General features: G+C 32.8%; 3 protein-coding genes across 5 annotated transcripts; 1 reads left to right on the top strand and 2 right to left on the bottom strand.

Annotated features, from left to right (window-relative positions):
* The first annotated feature begins 515 nt into the window (after positions 1–515).
* On the top strand, positions 516–4,350 carry LOC126874507 (transmembrane protein 26). Its single transcript, XM_050636685.1, has 6 exons — positions 516–722; positions 1,626–1,803; positions 2,512–2,919; positions 3,085–3,443; positions 3,540–3,893; positions 4,207–4,350. The coding sequence occupies exons 1-6, from the start codon at positions 529–531 to the stop codon at positions 4,241–4,243; spliced, it is 1,530 nt and encodes a 509-aa protein (XP_050492642.1). The 5' UTR covers positions 516–528; the 3' UTR covers positions 4,244–4,350.
* Positions 4,351–4,935: 585 nt separating this feature from the next.
* LOC126874734 (uncharacterized) lies at positions 4,936–8,685 on the bottom strand. The gene is made up of 3 exons (XM_050637092.1): positions 7,795–8,685; positions 6,819–7,116; positions 4,936–6,593 (listed from the first exon to the last, which is right to left on the bottom strand). Exons 1-3 carry the CDS (start codon positions 8,217–8,219, stop codon positions 4,941–4,943), a joined length of 2,376 nt encoding a protein of 791 aa, XP_050493049.1. The 5' UTR covers positions 8,220–8,685; the 3' UTR covers positions 4,936–4,940.
* Positions 8,686–9,254: 569 nt separating this feature from the next.
* LOC126874542 (basic helix-loop-helix transcription factor amos-like) lies at positions 9,255–11,999 on the bottom strand. 3 transcript variants are annotated; one of them, XM_050636765.1, is made up of 6 exons: positions 11,803–11,962; positions 11,493–11,730; positions 10,889–11,046; positions 10,485–10,596; positions 10,003–10,214; positions 9,255–9,660 (listed from the first exon to the last, which is right to left on the bottom strand). In XM_050636765.1, exons 2-6 carry the CDS (start codon positions 11,594–11,596, stop codon positions 9,554–9,556), a joined length of 693 nt encoding a protein of 230 aa, XP_050492722.1. In that variant the 5' UTR covers positions 11,597–11,730; positions 11,803–11,962; the 3' UTR covers positions 9,255–9,553. The 3 variants fall into 3 exon arrangements, with proteins under 3 accessions (XP_050492722.1, XP_050492723.1, XP_050492721.1); XM_050636766.1 differs by having other exon boundaries at positions 10,003–10,211; positions 11,493–11,999; XM_050636764.1 differs by having other exon boundaries at positions 11,493–11,962.
* Positions 12,000–16,744: the final 4,745 nt, after the last annotated feature.

Genomic DNA, 16,744 nt, shown 5'->3' with positions numbered 1-16,744 from the left:
ATTTATTCTTTATATTTTGATTTTCGTTTCACATTTTCCTTCTAAATAACTTTATTCTACCAATTTGTAATTTTTGTACAAATGAAATATTTTGTTATAATTATTTTGTAGCTGAAAAATGTTTCAAATTAAATTATTTAATAATATAATGAATTTTCTTTCAAGAAACACATGTTTAGAATAAATTCTAAGCACTACTACCGTCTTTACTGTGCATGCGCGCGGCTGTTTGAAATACAAACGTTCTGAAGCTTCTATACTTTCATTCCAGTTCTGATACAGTGGGCTCCAGTTAAACGACACTCAATGTACCGCAAAACAATTGTTTATTTCATTGTTCTAAAAAATGATTCAGTGAAAAAATGTAATATCCAAATGAAAATTTCAAAAAATTCGTATTATCAATATTTTTCTATTTCTTAGTGTAACCAGTAGATATTTGTGTGTTTTAAAAAATTGGTGAATGACAATAAACAAAATTATATAGTGAAAAATATTAAATAGAAAAACAAAAATTCTATTGTGAAAATGGCAAAATTTTTAGCTACGATTAAAGCGATAATTACGCGACTGGTTTTCGCATCTCATGGCTTTATTGCAATTTGGCAAGTAACTACGTTTAAAAAGAATCCTCTATTTTGGTACTTGAGTTGCCCAATTTTGTTACTGTTTTTCGAAGGAATTTTCACGCTTACTATAAAGGAAAATCAAGAATGGAAATGGTAAGTAACGGAAATTTATTTATTAATTATTTAATTATTTTTCCATCATTTTAATTACATTTGTCGTGATTGAAAAAACACAAATAATAATTTACACCAAAATAATAAATAAATAATAATATTAAATACTAACAAATTTCTTCAAATAATATTCCTTTCATTAATAAAATTTAATAAGAAATATTTAGGGATTATATGAAATAAAAATTACTATATAAACCTTCTATATATAAATAATAATGATTATAACATAATAAAATACATTTTTACTAAAAAATAGAAATAACTTAAATAGATATTAATTATACGTATATATAAATACCCAAATCTAATTTCCAAATATATTTTGCGAATATTTGTACATAAACATTGCTTTATATATAAGACAGAAAGAATAGTAACCAAATTTAAGTTCTCTAATGCAACAATCTATACGCTAAAACAAACCTACTTTCCTCCGGGAAGGAAAGGGTGTGTTTTTGTGGGTCCGTCTCAGTTTGACAGTCGGAAATTGGAGCATTAGTAATAAGAGCGGGACGAGACACAATCCACTATACGTCGAAAATTATCGATATACAGAAAGAGCTGCGTAACAGTGACCTCTTTTTCTAATATCCTTTACCATTCATATCATATGATTGATCGACTGATTCCTTGAAAGTCGTATTTTTTACTATTCCCGAAGACGATCAATATATTAAATTAAGAAAGAGTGCAATTACAAAAGAAGATAATCTTTACTATCTCAAACTTAATTACACCATAATTTTCACTATAATTGACGAACATTCTGTTTATTACGTATTATAGTTTTAAGAAACATTATCGTTAACTACCCTGTTTTACTGACGGAGTAGAAATGCAATAAGTTAATATAATATTTAAAATTTCTTTTTTCTGAAGGTTCTGTCCTTCCGTTTTCTTGTACCTAAGCAGTGTAGTTCCAGCGATATGGCTTCTGGAATTAGATAAGGTCGATAGGAGAATGAAAACGTTCGAAACGAACGTGAACATATCCGAAAATTTCGATTTAACCAACCTGGCAGCTGAAGATTTGAAACACTTAGAAAAAGCATTTGGTGTAGGTACAATTCACATTATTTTATTCACAATATTGTAAACTATATGTACATATAACTAAACCTCATTTTGGGACACATCGAATTTGCAATGTTTTTTATAAACAGAAAGGAAATTTTCTCTCAGAACAAAATTCGAAGCTATCAATTTTAAGGCACGAATATCACTATTTTAAAAATTATGCGTATATATATATAGTTTATGCATATTGACTGGATGAATACGAGAGGTCGGTATCACAGTGGTGACTTTGCCGACCAACTATTTCTTAACACACATAGTGACATATGGTAACTAGAAAACTGTGCAATATGCATGAGCTTAATATATATATATATGTATAATTTTTAAAATAATGATTTCCACAGGACCAAATTAAAGTTTCTGAGGCTTGAAACTATAGACTTCTTGTAAGTTGAATTCTTCGGTTCTTTTGAGATAAACGAATGGTTTATTTGTAATAGTAAAATAAGATGTATTTTTCTTGAATAGTGCAGATCGCAAAGAGACGATGCTGTGGGCTATAACCTCTTTTAATCCATCTGTCTCCATGCCGCGGAATTAATATTTTTTTTATAGAAAAAATTACAAATTTGTATACCCCAAAATGAAATTCAAGAATTATATCATATTGTTATAAAACTTCGCAATTTATTCCTATAAATGTGATTATTTTATTATTATAAATACACTGTAACTTATCATTTAGGTAAATATAAATCTACCTGACATAAAAATATCGACAGAGACCTGGGTAACTTTGATCGAGCAGTTTCTGATGTTAATTCTGATCATTGGAAGATGGATGTTACCAAAGGGAGAGTTAACCAGAGATCAACTAAGTCAATTATTATTGGTTTACATTGGTACAGCAGCAGACATCATTGAATTTTTCGATTCCTTTAAAGAAGACCGCATAGCTCGCGAACCCGTTTTAGTATATTTGACTTTAGGAATTTGGGCGTGGTCCTTGATGCAATTTACAGTCGTCCTTACAGCCACCAAGTCCCGAAAATCTAGACTGTCTTCCGGTAACGCCGTTAAAAAGAGAGCGCACACTGAAACTAGTTGCTGCAGCATTGATGTATGGGGAATTGCATTGAACATGCTCCTACAGGTCTGTTTTATTTATTAGAATATTTTTCGTGGCAACTCAATACAAAATCTCAAATTTTAACCGAAAGTTCCTGTCGGTTCACGAAAAACCTTCTCTCAAAATTTTTTTGAACTTTTACGTCTTCAGCAGGAAACTGAAGATTTTATGTCTTTCAAAATATTACAGGATGGACCATTCCTTTCATTCAGATTGATTTTAATCGTCCACTATCGCATAGTCAGCTACATGAACATTTTCTTCACGTGCAAGAATACTTTAGTAATACTGCTGCAACTTTACCGATTGTACGTTGTGCAGACGGAGAATCGAAGCAAGATAAAGAAGAAATCTGAAGTACCTAGCATCAGTATCATATCGAAAGAAGATATGTACAAAGATGTAAAAAGTAAAAGGATTTCTGAAGAAAGAAGAAGAAAAAGAAGAAGAGACAAAGATATAGAGGCTAATTATTCAGATAGTGAGGAAACTACGGAAGAAGCAGATAAATTTGATTCCTCTCCTAGAAATATTCGTCATTCCAGAAGGTTTAAAATACATAAATGAATAATTAAAAATTACCTATTAATTTATTGACTAGTAAATTTTCAAATTTATTATCTGGAAATTTTATAATTTTATAGAAAAACGCGCCAGGACACCGGATATTCCACATCTAGCTCCAAAAATTCTGGAAGACATCGAAAATCTCAGAGAGGTGATAGCAAAAAAAGATCTTCACGTGAAGAAAGCACAAAAATTGAAATTTCCAGTGATGAAGACAAACGTAGAAAAAGAATTGATAAAAGATCGTCGGTGAAGAGGGATAGGAAGTTATCAGAGAGTATTAAAATGAAAACTAGGAACGAGGATTCTAGTAAAAGTTCAAGCAAAAGCCGGAAGTGCAAAGAAGACAGCGAAGAAGATGAATCGACAACGGAAGAAGTAGCTGATAAAATAGTTAGTCAAGAAAGTGAATCAGAATCAGAAAGAAAAAGGTAAATAAATTAATAAATTACCAAATATATAACAAAAACTTTGGCCACTTCAATTTATAATAAAATAAAGAAAATTAATTATAAAGCAAAAAATAATATTATTCACAGAACATTTATTATATTTAGGAACTATTACAATATGAAATTGAACACTTGATTATTTAATAGGAATTTGTAATAAAAAAATAATTTTTACATAGTAGCAATTAATATGGATATAGATTATACTATTTTTTATATATAGTTAGAAATGTACTAAGTATAGATATTTTTCTGAAAATTTTGGGAATATGTTGCATTACTTTTTTTACAGGTATGTTCATAGGAAGCGACGTCAGAACAGAGACTGACAACGATGCCTCGGCATAATCGCCCTTCTGTTTGTGTACTTTGCGATCCTCGTTATTTGCATGATTTTTATATACGCCGGGATCAACGATGGTATTGTATTAACCACAAGGGCGAAGAAAATGGTCCTTACTAATTAACCCTCTGCACTTTTTATGAAAGTATCACAAAAAGTTCAAAATTTTATCTCTTATAAGCACTTTTAGTCTTTTAATCTACTTTCAAATTATGATTGATTACTAAAACAATATATTTATTAAAATATATTTGAAGTTAAAATTGAAGTGCAAAAAGTTAAGAACAATCAAGATGGATTTTATTTAGGTTCAGCACCCTACCAGCGTAAATTAAGTAGTTTGAACGTGTTCTAGGACACTAAGATGTTGTTTTAATATATAAACGCGACTAATAATTAACTAAACGCTGCTTGACATATGTAAATCGTATGAATAAAGATATTTCTACTATTTTCAGCTTTAGTTAATGAAAGTGATAGTAAAGGAACAAAAGTATATTCTTTGCACACCTAGTTCACTCTTACTCTAATTAAAATATTGATTACAACGATTAAAGAAGAAAAGTATTTGTGTATACATAAAATTAAGTGGAAGAGATGGTTAAAATCTATGAAATATAAATTCGTTGGAGTTTCATCGCAAAATTAAGAAACCTTGCAATGCTTCTCTGTATGACAATAATTCATACAATTAAATCCTTGCAACTTTCTAACCATTGTATGCTCTGAACGCCGTCTAAATTATCGATATAATTAGCCAAATCGTCTTGGTGAGTTCCAGTAGCGGCGCAATATAACATGGCCGTATTCTCCAACAATTCTTGTAAAGATTGTGTCTTCACAATAGCTGAATCTACGCTATTATTCACCATCAGAATGCTTTCTTTCTTTTCCAAGTTCATTATACTTGATTGTCCCCTTTGAACAATTTCCACTTGTTTAGGAACTTCAATTTTTCTATCAGATGAAATTTCTCCAATTGTCTGATCAATTTTAAACAATGACTGTTTATTCGGAATCCCCAAAGACTGTCTCTTCTCATTGGAATTACTTTTTAGGTCTTTCAGCTTCTCCACAGTTAAATGAAATCGCCTCCATTTTCCCTGAGGAAAAGTTATATTCACATTTCTGTCCATAAAACTCTCTTGAACACTTTGTTTGGTATTTTCTTCCTTATTACAGAGCTCTTTAACTCTAATGTTCTTTACATTGGTATAGGGTATCTGGTTTTCTATAGCTGGCTTTTTTAAATTACTTTTATTGTACTCAGAAAGAATTTTTGCTATTTCTGAAGCTTCTCCAGTGCACCAGGCCTTACTCATGCCGCCAGACATGGTTTTTAAGTTCAACTGTTTGCTAGTAGTTTCGTAACATATTTTCTTTTCCATGGAATTTGATTCTTTTCCAAACTGAATTTTATTCTGTTGCATATTATCTAAAAGATGTTTTGTCATTGTGAATTCCACTTTGTTTCTTTGCTTTACAGGAGCCTGTTTCACTGTCATCTCTTCACTGGATACATTCTTATATATAGAAGTCACTTCTCCTAACGTCTCTTCACTGGCTGAAGATTCTTCCATTCTGCTCACATTTATGGTACTAGTACTTGGGTTCAAAAGTTGTGTCTCCTTTGTGTCTAAAGGGTTTACTATGATAAAAGGGCTCTTGGAAGGTCGTGCCATTTCTTGAATCTTCATATGCCCTCCTTGAAAGGTTTTTGCATTAGTGAACGCAATGGATTTCTGAGGATTGGCTATATAAACCTTCTGAGCAGGAAATAAACGTGTTTTTGGAACCTGAGTAAAATTTTTCACATTTTGTGGGAACATCGTGATTGCGTAATTGTCCATGAATTTGTTCTCTTCCACTGATTTCTGTAAATTCTCCTTAAAACTTAAGACAGAAGAATCGCTTTTGGAGCTGCGTTCTAGTGTGTTTATCGCCGAAGAATGCTGTTCTATTTCCTTGCTAGTGTTGGATAAATTTTTGCTCTCGTTTAACATGCTTATTTTCCCTTCTACATTCGTTTTGTAACTTGGCGTCATTATTTGAGAACAGTAACCAAGAACACAGTGAAAACTTTCATGCATGCAAGTTTCAAAAGATTTGTTCTTTTCAGTAGACTCTAAAGAGACTGATTTTGCACCTTTGCAATTGGAAGAGCCTTTGTTAGGCTTGATCTTTTTGGTTCGTTTTTTTTCAGCAGATGATGGGAGGTAGTCACAATGGGGATCCACGGATACCACTTCTATTTCCGGTCTGTCGATTATTTCTCGGTAAGAGAATCCGTCTAAGCTTGTAAAGTAACGGCCCAAATATTCTGCAGCCAGGCCAACCTGAAAAATATATTTAGTTAGTTGAAAAACATCACGAATTATTATTTACTCGAAAACATGTTCATTATTAATTCGAAATTTCATTTAAATTTCGAAAATATTACGAATATTAAAATATACAAAGTATTACAAACATTACAGATCGTATAAATAGTAAAATGTTAAAATACAAAAATTTGTAAATCTAAGCTCTTTTTATAATAATTGTTTATGCAAAATTTTTACTTGTGGATGAAACACAGGTCGTTCATGCATGCCATGAGCAGGCCATTCCTTCCACTCTGTTGCATCTCTTACAGTGGGCGCTTGATAAGTTGCCCCCACATTATACATTTTACGAGTAACAGACCTTGTGTTCATGTAAGGCATGGTGGAAGATTTTCCACGTTTAATGTGTTCAGAATTGAACAGCATCTCCTTTCGTTTCGCAGAAAGTAATCGTTGTCTTGGGCGGGAAAAATCCTTGTCCTGGTCTTTTTTGGTAACGCGCGTGGGATTTCTTCTGACTTCCGCTGTTCCACGGCTACAATAAATTTTGACGAAATGATATAAATTTCTCGAAATATTTAATCCTGCTGAAATCTTTTAAATCCAGAACCAATATTTGCATAATTTGAAATTCCAGAAATTTGCGAATAAGTTTTGGAAGTGAAAAATTAAAAACTTCGGGAATTTGGAAATTTTGAATATTTAAAGAATCGAAAAACTTCAAAATTTTACATTTTGAGAGTTTTTGAAAAATTAATAATTTCAGAATTAAAAATTTTGAAAATTAAACATCTTAGGAATTTGTAAATTTGGAGATTTTGAATGTTTAGAAAATTGGGAAATTAACAAATTGAAATTTTTCAATTTTAAAACTGGAAATTTTGAGAATTTGGAAGACTGAAAATTTTGGTGGCTGGAAAATTGAGTATTTTAAAAGTCTGAAGACTTGAAAATATTCCTTAATAGTAAAACATTTGTTATTCTACATTTCCCCCAAATATCACATATTTATGAAAAGATACTTTGCCAAATATACACAAATTAGTATATTATCTTAAATATTTAATATCTCTTAATTATCTACCAACAATCTTAAAAATTTCTAAAAATAACATTTTTCCAAATATTCCAACTCTCATCCACCACATATTAAAATCAATTTCTCAATAATAGAAACCAAATCTCAAACTTCCTCGTCTTTCGTAAAACCTACTTTTTCCTCGTAGCGCGATGGATCCTCTTAACCTTGGTCACTCCACTGCTAGAAGACGATCCACCGCTACTCGTTTCAGTAGACTCCCTTACATAATCGCTATCATCTTTATATATCTTTTCGCGTTTAATCACAATGGTGCCAGGCGGAAGTTTCCGCAAAATTTCGACAGCCTCGTATTCCTTAGCCTTGCTATTCTGCTCGGTCGATAACGAATCCAGATCGAGCTGTTTCCGGAGTGCCATTTTGCACCGTTCGTCGCTCAACTCGAACACTCGTTTCCTCTCTTGCTGCTTAACCGGTTTTTCATCTTGTTGCTCCATCGACCACCGATCGTTTTCTTTTCTTATCACAGCAATCACGCTCACATCATCATCATCGAAAAATTGTTTTTGTTTCGATTCCATTTTCTTCGGATCTTCCATCTCATTTCACATAAAACTTATTTATTCAATATTCACAAACACACTTATATAATATTTTGTGATTTTTTCGGTGAACTTGAAATAGAGATGAATGGACGGAGACAAGATGTGGAATATAATGGAATACACGTCATACACTTCACGTGTCCTTGGGAAGAATTATTTATTCTTACACACAAAAATAGAGATTTAATGGTAATATTTATAAATTGGTTTTAATGTAGATATATTGTGAGGTTCCGTAGAAGACACTTGCCGATTAAACGAATCTGTTCCTGTTTAAAGTGACTGATGAAACATAACCAGTATACTGACACCGGGCACGTGTCACATGCTTTTGTTTTTGCTCTGCTTCAATAATGGGAACAATAGTGTCATCTGGCAATCAAGATTCGCGTTCGATGACACCATGAAACAGGATGTTACCCTGAAATTAAATTAATTAATCGAGAGGATGCTGTGAACTTGGCCATTATACGCTCAGATGTTAATTTTTAATTTGGTACTGAGTCAAACTTTCAGATTCAACTTTAAATTAAATTTTGATTCATATTAAAGAAATTTTTACGTTTAGTTGATTAAATTTTCATTTGGTATTAATTGAATTTTCAGAAAATTAATATCAATTTAATTTCAGATATTATATATGTGATATTAATAATTTTAATAATTGTTTTGTAGAATACTGCAACGTTTATTGTGGAAAATTATTACTTTTTATTCTGACAATTATTGAGATTAATATTATACGATTATGAAATTATAAGCAGTAACAGTTATTGGAAATATTAGGGAAATATAAAAAAGAATTATTAATTGATCGATCATGGGCATAATTTTATAACTAATGCTATATAATATACACATGATATTAAATTAAACCTTCAATAAATAGTATAGAAATTAAAAGACAGAATTATTTTAAGATTTAATCAGAATAAAAATAATATAATTTATAATCTTAAACAAAGTATATGTATATACATATTATATTACATACAGAGGGTGTAGAAGTAGTGAATCATAAGATCGATATAGGTTTTCTCACAAGCGCTGATTTTATTCCAAACAAAATACTAAAACTAGAATATATGTATAGCTATTCCCATTTTACATGTACACGCGTGTACGTATAATATATAATTATTTATATGTAGAAATACGAAATATAATATCATCGCTTCGTATTGCACGATCCAGACTAGAACTGAAATGTATACATATTTATGTATAACATCCTTTGGCACTCTATTCGACTGGGATTTATTTACAAAGAAAAGGAGAATTCGTCTGCGATTATCCTCGATGAGATTTTTTTTTCTTCTTCTGTATTTTTAATTCATATTGTCCGTCGTTAGGGCGAGCGTGGTTAAGACTGACCTTCGATTAGGATTCACGCCTAAATTCTCCCAATTTATCCACGACAAACGTGCTGTCAGATCTACGATTAAAAACAATACTTATTTATTTAGTTATTTTATTAATATAAGCTATTTAAATATTCAATATTACGAACGTCCTCTATTTTTTAAAAAAGTAACTAGAACTAAATAACTAGACTAAAATAAAATAAAATATAATCTACAAGAATATAAATATGTATATAGTAAAATGATTATACAACAAACACATAGCGAAGTTAAAATAGGACGGTGAAAAAGTCCAATGACCTCGAAAGTTATTACTTTTTTTTAAATGAAATACATATAATAATATTCTAATTTTCTAAGGTACTTCCATACTCCTGACTGGAAAACAAATAATTTTAATTAATGATTCTCACCACTGGTGTTCCATTCAGCGCGTTCACCATTTATTTCTCCTCTAAGGCACCTCTCGACGTAGGTCAATGGGTCGAGCCTTGCAGCCAACACTTCTCGAAGGAGCGCGATATACGCTATAGCCAGACGTAGAGTATCAATCTTGGACAGCCTCTTCTCATATGGGAACGTTGGAACGTGAACTCGGAGCTCGTCGAAAGCCGAGTTGATGCTGCTAAAAATCGTAATCACACTGACAACCTGCTTCACAATTTATTAAATTCTTCTCTTCAATACAATTTTTTAAATTTGTAATAAAAGTAATATTTAACATGATGCAAAAATAATAATGTAATAAAAATAGATAACTGTAACAAAAATTTAAATATTGATATTAGTATTATAATATATTTGTATAGGCTATTCGAAAGCTAGATTACGTAAAAGATAAATGATAATTTAAATAAATTATTGGATAAAGATTTCGTTGAGAATAATTTCTCACCTCAGCATGCGTTTTCTTTCGCGTATATTGGCGGCGTGTCGTTGAATTCTATAGGGGCTGCCATTTGGGTAGTAGCCCTCTTCTACACCATTGATCTCCGTATCATTGTGATCTAAAGGAAAGATAATATAATAAATTCGAAAAGAAAAATTCATTTGTACGCTCAATGTTAAAAAAGTTCCGCGAGATATTCGAATTTACGAAACAATTTGGACATTTCGAATTTTCCGGTTTACAGCTTACTAAACCTCCATTCTAATTTAGGATTTTAAGTCTTATCAATATTGACAAATTTTTCAGACAGAACTGTTACTTATTTTTCGCTCTGACTAAGGATAACCAATTATAGGAAATTCTAAAATACATAAAATCAAGACTTTGTATTTGATCTTTTTTTAAATTACCAGGTGTAGAAACCGGCATGTGGTAATGGAGAGGAGAATGAGTATGTGGGGAGGTGTGTGCGACGTGTTGAGTGGATCTACCCGCGTAAACGCAGGAAGGAAGCTCTGCAAGGTCCTCCTCGCTGATATCACTGCTTGGACCCACGTAATACTGACTGCTGTAATCAATAAATATGACCAATTCATCAAAAGGTCTAAATTCTCTATTCCGTCTATTCGTTAATCTATTAAGCAAATTTTTTTTTCTACAACATTCCCACGTTTCTCATTTATAATAGAAAATAATTTTACTTATTACAATCGTATTCAACAATAATTTCAGAAATGAAAAATCTTAAGACAAATCTTGGAATTTTGGAAATTTGAAATATTGGAATTCTGGAATTTTGAAATTTGAAATATTAGAATTTGTTAATTTTAGGATCTCAGAAGTTTATGATTGTGAAATCTCAGAACAAGCCAGAATAAAATCTTTTAAACTTTAACATCAAGATTTGTCAGTAATTCTAGAGAAATTAAATTTTTATAACAAGAAAATAATGCTTTAACTCCAATTTTTTAGAAAAGTGTCGAGAGATTCATTTTTTGTTCGCAAAAAATTTACCTAGTGCAAGCCACAGTGGAGTCAGCCGCCCTGGAAGTGGTACCGACCCGGTGCCTCATCCTCTGCCCCCTGTCTTCATACTCGTAACTCGAATGGCTCGCCATGCTTCCTATCCTTACCAGATCATTAATCACTTCACTTGCAATTCCCTAATTAATTTACCAAGTCTGCAAATTCCTCAAAATCTTTTGCCCAACTTCCAGCTCTCCTCAAAAGTCTCTCCACAAAAGATTCACTTCTAGAACCAAATTTACTTTTTGGTTAAAGTCTGTTTTATCCCTGCTACTTGATTAATAATATTAACATTAACTTATGTCTCCTAGGTTAGGTCACTACTTCACGATAGTGGTCGGTGAGAACCGAAGATTCACGAACAGCAAAGGATTCAGACTATCGTCAGTGTCCCTGGGGAGGCTGCTTTATATACCAAAACCCGTGGAAACGCCAAGGGGATGATCGATGCAACCCCTGGGCGGAGAATCCAGCCAATCGGAAACCATACAGGGTGAAACGTACCCTCAGACCACTCAGCCATTGGTGGATCGCTGAACGAGCATAGTAGAAACCCACTGAATGCTGCGGTTTATTGTTACTGCCGTCGGAAATTTTATTTCTATCATTCTCCATCCTCCATCCTCCCACTTCCCAGCGAAATTTGTCCGCCTCGCCCTCCTCCTTCCACAATTTGGCGACAGTCCGACCAACGAGACACACGGAGGAACTCTTCTTAAAACCTGGAAATTTTCCACGAAATTATTTCGGGTCACTCGAGAGCTTTCATGGATGGTAAGGTTTGTGCAAGTTTTTTAGAAATATTATTCCGGATGAAGAGGTTAGGTTGTTGTGACACATAAATACTTTGGAGGCGGAGATTAATTTTGGAATTTGTTGAACAATCTACGATGTTTTAGAGGACTTTTTGGAGGTTTTCGGAGATGTCGAGGTGAGCTTTTTTGGAACTCGAGATTGTATAATTGAGATTAAAGGAAGATGGTAGACTTTTATTGGGTAATAACTTTGAAATATTGTTATTAAACTGCAGATATTTAGGCAAATTCATATTTTCCATGTAAGCATGTCTCCCATAGGAGTTAATATTAATTTCTCCAAAAACTCATACATACTATAACCAATTATAAAAAGCAGGCAACTTAATCACAACAAACTTCCTACTTACGTCATGGATATCATTTACACTAGAATTTTGACTTCTTCCTTAAAAAGAATTAATTTGTACTCAAAAGAGTTAATAATGTTATTAAAATCGTTAATATCTCACTCGTGTTATCTATATCAAATGGTGCATAATTAAAGAAAGCTGACAGCCTGAGAAAGAGTACAGAGAACATTATAGGAAGCGACCACGAGTACACGAACCTTCCCCTTTATCAGTGATCGAGCTTTCCAGTGCGAGGAAGAGAGGTTGTGCGACAGACAGAACACTGAATGGGCCAATATTCAAATGAGACGTGTTTAACGGAGGCACAATGAGAAACGCGGCGGCGTCGGTGGCGATGCAATTATGCAAGGTGTTAATACGATCACAATGCTGGTTCGCTAGGGTTGTACCTAGTAAACTGACAAAGTTTTGTCACCATCTAGCTTGAAAAAGCTATATCCCATTGCCTTTGGTTGGTTCCAAAGTGAATTACTATTGTCGACCATCGATATACACTATAGACCTCGCAACATAATTGGGATTATGTCGGGGAACGTATGTGAATCGAAGTTTCAGACGAAAGAAGTAGAGCCCTTTCCACGTTCAATTTGCATATTTTGATGTTATCTGCTGGTTGGAGATTAATTTCATGCTAGGTTTCTGAAAGAAAAAATTGAAGGTTAGGTTGATGTTTCGGAATGATGTAATATTTATGAAAATAACAGTTTATCGTTAGGAAGAAGATATAGTATTGGAGATATAGAAGATACTGCTCTTTTCTATTTAAAAATTAGTTGTAAATATGTATAGGTTAAAAAGGTGAAAGGTTTTTTATTTCGTATAATTGCAAAATTATTATCAAAGAATATTATATAACAATATCCTAACTTTTTTGAACAATTACAAGTTGAATAATAATGGCAATTTACTCCACCTTTATTTATTTAAAAAATTATTTCTAGACAAATTAGAAATAACGAGGAAAAATTAAAAAGTTGATCTGTTTAAAAGACCGATCTGAATTTTTAAAATAAGATGGAAAAGATGAAAGATGCACGGGAACTCGACATGGACCAAATCTCTCCCCTGTTGTACGTGACAAATTGAGATAAATAATCGTTTGTGGGTATACAATGCTCTCTTGAAATTTGTCACGGCGATACTCGAAACGGCACGCTCCGGAACATTTGCGAGTTGATACTCGTAAAACCGATACTTGAGTCGCATCTGGTCGGCATCCTCCTTTCAGAAACGATATTCCAAGATTTTATCAATATCAACCGAGAACGAGTGCCATCATGACTATCTACTTCATAGAATCTCTTTTTTTCTTTCTTCTATTTTACTCCTTAATATAATCATCGTAATTTTCTTATTTTATTTCTAATATCGTCTACAATCATTTCTATTTTTATTGCTAACTATACTACATAAGTTAACAATACTATCCAATTAATTTAACCGGATTGTGTCTCAATTAGGAACTGGAATGGTGTTGCTAAATTCTGTGATGATCGTGGAAATAGATTTTGCGTCCAAAAAATAGTTAGTGAATGTCAACTTCATCAATATTAAGTACACTACGTCTAAGTCATCTAAGTACATTCTAACTGTCCACTGATCAATGGTCACTAAATGAATTTTTCAATTCTTAACCTAACTTTCCTACGTTACTTTTTGAATCCCAAGTTTCCTCATTAATATTTGAATTTTTAAACTAATTTTTCCACCAATATTCAAATTTTCAATCTCCTTAGTTAAAAACAACAATCTAATATATTTTTGATCACTAAAAACGTCCCACTTATGTCACAAACATAATTGCGTTTCTTCTCTTTTCTCCTTTCCATATCGTAGAAATGCCGAGGGATCGCGGATATCCGAGCAAACATTTAATTCGCGATTACATTATTTCCGAGGGGCGAGGGGTTCCTGTCAGCACCAGTTTGACCAGAGTACACATACAACCACCATCGAACAACGGGGTACCATACCAACCCCTCGATAATAGAGATTTCACGCCGCGGGCCCCACTTCGGTTCTCACAGTAGGGGCCTCGTACTCTATCGAATATTTATTGTCCAATCATCGTACGCTTTAACCTCGCAGAAAATATGGTCAATTCATACCCCGACGGAGATGCAGAGTGAAACGCGTGCCTCTAAGTATCTGTTTATAGTCTCTGGGGATCAATTTGTTTGCTAAATTATTTATTGGTTAAATATACCGACAAGGCTCCCGGTGAAAGTGACGCCATCTGAGCCACCAATCTGTTTAAACTGCGGTTTGGGAAAGGTAAACTTGAGATTTTTCGTGGTTCTTGCTGTTATCCCAAAGTCTTTGTTTAATTTGATCCTTTTATAGATACGATTGAAATGACGATTATGGATGCAATTGGAATGATATGGATACTTGCAGTGAATTAGGTTTTTGGCTACATAAGATTTAAACATGAAATTTTTATGTTTAACTGTTGGTTGATGTATTTATTATAATTGAGGATATAGCTAGAACAGTATAGAGACTTTAGACAGATCATTATATATAATAGCTTAAAAATGAAATGTTTATGTTCAATTATTGGTTAATGTGTTTGTGATTAAGCATTTAGGTATAAGCTTTTTAAAATTAGGAATTTGAAATTCAGAAAGCAATTATGAATCTCCCAGAAATATTTTCTAATTCTATAAGTTATTTAAAACGAGAGTATATCTAGAGGGTTTGAGGCATCTTGTCTGGAAACTTTTTTTGAAAAGTTCCAACCCCTCTTTGATAGGAAAACCTGTTCAAAATTGGGAGAAATTATTTGATGGAGGAATCTTGCGGATCCGACGGATGCTGTCTCAACTTCAGTTATTCTGGGAATGAAGTTAGATTTATATAATAATAACATTACTCTTCCATATTAACATGAATTTTTATTATTTTGTTGTAATACAAAATGAAGAGAAGAATATATATACATATATATGTCGGAGATGAAAGGAAAGCCGAAGCCTCTCCTTGGAAATTTTGGGAACATCCTCTAGTACCTTAGCCTAGATTTTATTATAGTTGTAATTGCTTAAGATTTGTAATAAGCGAGATTGGGTTCGAGGTGACAATCGGTCGCTGAACGTAGCCACGGTCACGGGATGGATGTTTTATCTAACGGAGGTCTGGAGTGGTTGTATGTGTTTTCCGAGAAATGTGGTTGTGGCGGCATGCGGCCTCGAGAGCGGGCCTAGCCACGTGTGATGTTGCCTCGGAGGTGCCGATGCAATGGGACATACATTGTATTAGTAATCAAAACTCCAGGCAGAAACTGCCTAGCAACGGCGTTTGCAACTTTCTCGATGCTTCCAACGAGTGTGCCTAGCAACGGCGTTTGGAACCTTCTCGATGCTTCCAAACGGGTATAGAAAACAAAATGCAATCGTACAGGGAGAAAAATCTCCACGAGGCTGGCATTTTTGCGATTGCCTTGGAGAGTGATACATCGAGCATTTTCGACGATCGCATTTGCGTCTAAGTTAGTTTCGCTTAGTAAGGAATTATCCCGGTGACCGTGGATTCGTTTGAACTCAAACATTGCTAATAGTATTATTTAATTTAATTATTCGTAGATCGTATTATTCATTAGGCTTAGTGTTTGTTAGACTTATTATTAGTTGTACTTATTATTTGTTAAGCTTAGTGATAGACCTGTATATACGTGTAAATAAAATCTCGGCTTTGTGAAACGATGGCTAGTCCACATGAAGAGTCGTCGCGCGCCCAAAATTCGAATCGTGATCCGACATATATATTGCAGTTCTATAATATACTACTTTTTTATTTTAATAATTATTTATTCTAATTTTTTGCGTCCAAACTAAAAACCTTCAATAATTAAGAATAAAACATTCTTAAACATAAACTTGAACATTCTTAAATATGTTTTTCAAAAATATCAATATACATTAAGCATACCATACTTGATTATAAAGAAATAACAAAACAATTAGGAATTTATATTTATTCTTGACTGTTATAAAAAGACACTATCGCTAATCTCCATGATATAATTAATCTGAAGACTACTATAAACACAATTAAAAGAATATTTATAAAA

Source organism: Bombus huntii, chromosome 16, assembly GCF_024542735.1.
Source record: "Bombus huntii isolate Logan2020A chromosome 16, iyBomHunt1.1, whole genome shotgun sequence".
In the NCBI taxonomy this organism is placed as follows: domain Eukaryota; kingdom Metazoa; phylum Arthropoda; class Insecta; order Hymenoptera; family Apidae; genus Bombus; species Bombus huntii.
The sequence above is the reverse complement of the archived record's forward strand: the minus strand, read 5'-3'. Positions and strand labels throughout refer to the sequence as shown.